Consider the following 4,647-nt stretch of genomic DNA (forward strand, 5'->3'; position numbering starts at 1 on the left):
TACTGGCTCCTCCAGAAATGTCACCTTGTTCTGCAAGCAGTCCAGCATTGGTCTGATCTTAAAGGTTTTAAGCAGGCATATTTTAGCTCACCTGCCTGAAAACTATGTTCCTTATCTTGAGTTCTTTTTGTCTGTTCTAGGGCGTTCGTTCGTAACACTGAAGGCCCGGGTTCAAATCCCCACATGGGTACAATGTGTGAAGCTCATTTCTGGTGTCCCCTACCATGATATTGCTGGAATATTGCTAAAAGCGTCATAAAAACATACTCACTCACTCACTTTGCCTGTTTTAAACTTCTCAGAATCTGTGGACCAATAAAGATGTATTCCCACCAATGATGACATTATCAGCTTGTTCAAGGAGTTTGAATCTTATTTAAGTATTTTCAAAGAAAACATGTTTAACAATGTTGAGGATATCTAATCTCAGAGAGTTACATATTCATTACATATTCATGCATTTTAACTCTCTGCAATTAGATTTTTTCCAAATCAGTCTTGTTTTATTACATTGACTTCTCTATAAATTGAATTCTCTATAAACTGAATTCTCTATAAATGCATATATCCTCATCAAAAACACTCCTTCTGATCTGAGATTGACAGAGTGAAAGAGCTGAACCATTAAATGTGTGTTACACCTTGTGATGACATCATATGTACTTTTACGTTGTAAGATTTTACTATTTGTTTTTTTGTTATTGATGCCGAGGATTTTAGGAAATTAATGGTAACAGCAGCCTTTGTTCCTTGCAGCTGTTGTGCTTTTATCTGACTTTTGAACTGTTGACCACATAGCCAGGTGAGCTACAGTGGAAGTATTATTTGAACATGAGCACTATAAGCTGATGTTCTCAAGAGACTAGGATCAAGACAAACAATACGAAAATAATTCATCTCGGTCACAGACTTACTCACAGATTATCCGTTGAAGTTGGAAAAATGACCTTTTTCATTCATTTATGCCATTCTTGTATACTTGCATTATCATAATTTTTCTGGAAGAGGTTTCCTAATGTTTGAACATGAGCATGTCTTTGGTCCCAGATGGTGTTCTGAAGAGATGCAGAGAAGAAGAAGGCCTCTTGGGTCACTTGTTTATAGATCAAGGCTTGAGATTTGTAAGGTCGTCCCTTGTCACTCCTTTCAGCCATGACATCAGGCTGTAATGAAACAACAGGGCTTCCTGCGAACAATCTGAGCTGATACTTCTAGTCACCACTGTTTCATAGTTTTGCTAGACACCATGGTTTATATCCAACTGGTCCACACATAGGTAGGGGTAGACACCATGGTTTATATCCAACTGGTCCACACATAGGCAGGGGTAGACACCATGGTTTATATCCAACTGGTCCACACATGGGCAGGAGTAGACACCATGGTTTATATCCAACTGGTCCACACATAGGTAGGGGTAGACACCATGGTTTATATCCAACTGGTCCACACATAGGCAGGGGTAGACACCATGGTTTATATCCAACTGGTCCACACATAGGTAGGGGTAGACACCATGGTTTATATCCAACTGGTCCACACATAGGCAGGGGTAGACACCATGGTTTATATCCAACTGGTCCACACATAGGTAGGGGTAGACACCATGGTTTATATCCAACTGGTCCACACATAGGTAGGGGTAGACACCATGGTTTATATCCAACTGGTCCACACATAGGTAGGGGTAGACACCATAGTTTATATCCAACTGGTCCACACATAGGTAGGGGCAGACACCATGGTTTATATCCAACTGGTCCACACATAGGTAGGGGTAGACACCATGGTTTATATCCAACTGGTCCACACATAGGTAGGGGTAGACACCATGGTTTATATCCAACTGGTCCACACATAGGTAGGGGTAGACACCATGGTTTATATCCAACTGGTCCACACATAGGTAGGGGTAGACACCATGGTTTATATCCAACTGGTCCACGCATAGGCAGGGGTAGACACCATGGGTTTATATCCAACTGGTCCACACATAGGTAGGGGTAGACACCATAGTTTATATCCAACTGGTCCACACATAGGTAGGGGTAGACACAATGGTTTATATCCAACTGGTCCACACATGGGAAGGGGTAGACACCATGGGTTTATATCCAACTGGTCCACACATAGGCAGGGGTAGACACCATGGGTTTATATCCAACTGGTCCACACATAGGTAGGGGTAGACACCATGAGTTTATATCCAACTGGTCCACACATAGGTAGGGGTAGACACCATAGTTTATATCAATTGGTCCACACATGGGAAGGGGTAGACACCATGGTTTATATCCAACTGGTCCACACATGGGCAGGGGCAGACACCATAGTTTATATCCAACTGGTCCACACATAGGCAGGGGTAGACACCATGGTTTATATCCAACTGGTCCATACATGGGAAAGGGTAGACACCATAGTTTATATCCAACTGGTCCACACATGGGCAGGGTTAGACCAGAGACCATATAATAGAGGGACGGCCCTCAAGCCAGTGCGCAAAACCATCAGCGCTACGGCTTGTACTGCGCAGCCTATCCGGAAGCTGGCGATAACGTGTGTTGACTTCAGTCATCGATTTCGCGTATTTTCATTGCAAAGGTAAGATTTGATTTTTTTTCATGTATTCTCATGCCTATACTTACATTTGCAACAGTGCATTAGAGGTGTATTAGGGGTGCTAAAGCATATATTTGTCTTTGTATTTGATGAATACTGTCATGTGTGCTCGTCGTTCTGTGAGAACAATGGCGGATACTAATTCTCAATACACATCCTTAGTTACCAGGGTGTAATGAAAGAAAATAAGATAAAGATTGGTATAGGGGCATTCATAAGTCTGTGGCGGTCGCGTCATTCCTTATTTTGGCTCGTGCAATGCGACGAAATATGATGTTTTCCGAAATATTTACTCCACAACACTTGATTTTCACACGCTTTCACAAGAACAACTTATTACTAGCATGTTTGAAATAAACATGTGAACATTCACGGCGATTTCCTCTTTTGCGTGGTACACTTTTTATATGGCTACGATCGGTATTTTATTTTTTATGATTTTTGGCGTAAACCCATTTTTGCGCCGTATACTGAACATTTCAATTATCATGTAGCAGACGACATAACATACATTTTTTTCGTTAATATAACGCGAATATATATTTAAATCATTCTACAAATGTCTCATTCACCTAATCGTTTGAAAAAATGTACATATTTCCATTATTGTTCATTTTGATGATTATATTTGTGGAAAAGGTCCTTATTTATCATGTAACAATTCATATATTTTTCTGTTATCATTATTCTTCCTACTGACGTTATAAGTTATATTGCTATATATTATTATATTATTATACAGTACCAGCAGCCTGACTTTACGCAACAATGAATCAACATTTTATTTATATCATTACATTCTTTATATAATAAATTATCATTTGTTTGGCAGATGCCCAGGAAAAAGAAAGTTTTCATCAGCAGTCGCCGGAAGGGCTACTCAAAGAGGGGTCCGAGACAACAAGGTGTCAGTTCTTCCTCTCTCTCAGACATTCTTATTCATCAGTTCAATCAACTGTTCTTGACGATTGCAGGTAAGTAATAATGGAAGTAAGAAAATTCACAAATGATGTCTTTGAAAAAAAATGATTAATTTTGTGTTGTAGTTATTGGTATGTATTTATTTTATTGGTATTTGTATATCTGGTACCTGCAGAAATAAGTTTAAAATATCAAAGCAATTGTATAATCAAATATTAATATTGTTTCTTTTCTTATGTAAAAACAAAGGTATAGTGTAAATTATTAAGTACAATATTCCCATCTTGAGTAAGTAACTAGACCTTGTTTGAAAGAGCATTGGCAACCAACTATTGCATAATTTTAACAACTATTTAGAACCCATTTAATATTAATATTGTGTAACTCCATTTTCAGTTCAAGAGATGCACTGTGGGACAAAGCATGGAAGTCATTCTTCATTGACCTCACCGATGAACCCACAGATACCCCATGCCTGGAAGAAGCGACAGATTCTGATGGTTATTCGGCTGATGAATTCTTTGTTATTTTGGACACAATTTACCAGTATCATCCGGACAACAATGTAGATGAATTTGTTGATGGCATCCTGCGATACCAGCAATATTTAACATTAAAAAAGGAGCTGTTTCAGCATGTAGATGAGCTAGGCAATTTTACAATTGCAAGAAACAAGCGTGAAAACATTACTATTGTGCAGTTTTATGACTGACGTAGGCTCAGTCCAGCTTTCAGTAGTCATCAAGCCATCCTTTACATCAGCAATATATGCACATCATCGTGACTTTGGCCCAAATCATGAATTCTGAATTGGTTTACCTGCATTTTTCTCCACTCTAAGAGATATGAAGAAACTTTTATCAAAACTGTCTACATACCATTTTTGCGTCTGCAATTATGAAGACAGATTTGCAGACTTGATTCCAGTTGGTGCAGGCATAAGTGAAGGAGCTATTTCAACAATATCTGCTTAATAATTTAACATGTAATAAAGTACATGAGTTGAAATTATGGAAATTAAAATCCAATGTACAGTTCACTTCATGGATATCTAAAATATCTGTTAATGAAGTTATATTAAGATTGTGTACAGATTTGTATGAT

The 4,647-nt window shown here is 38.5% G+C and overlaps 1 protein-coding gene across 2 annotated transcripts; it reads left to right on the forward strand.

The window, feature by feature from the left end:
• The first annotated feature begins 2,543 nt into the window (after nt 1-2,543).
• Nucleotides 2,544-4,338, forward strand: LOC124280107. 2 transcript variants are annotated; one of them, XR_006899581.1, is made up of 3 exons: nt 2,544-2,604; nt 3,455-3,596; nt 3,940-4,338. XR_006899581.1 is itself a non-coding variant. In XM_046715998.1 (2 exons), exons 1-2 carry the CDS (start codon nt 3,455-3,457, stop codon nt 4,110-4,112), a joined length of 315 nt encoding a protein of 104 aa, XP_046571954.1. In that variant the 5' UTR covers nt 3,414-3,454; the 3' UTR covers nt 4,113-4,338. The 2 variants fall into 2 exon arrangements, 1 of the variants encoding a protein (XP_046571954.1); XM_046715998.1 differs by lacking the exon at nt 2,544-2,604 and having other exon boundaries at nt 3,414-3,596.
• Nucleotides 4,339-4,647: the final 309 nt, after the last annotated feature.

Source organism: Haliotis rubra, unplaced genomic scaffold, assembly GCF_003918875.1.
Source record: "Haliotis rubra isolate DU_JTF1 unplaced genomic scaffold, ASM391887v1 Scf260, whole genome shotgun sequence".
Lineage (NCBI taxonomy): Eukaryota > Metazoa > Mollusca > Gastropoda > Lepetellida > Haliotidae > Haliotis > Haliotis rubra.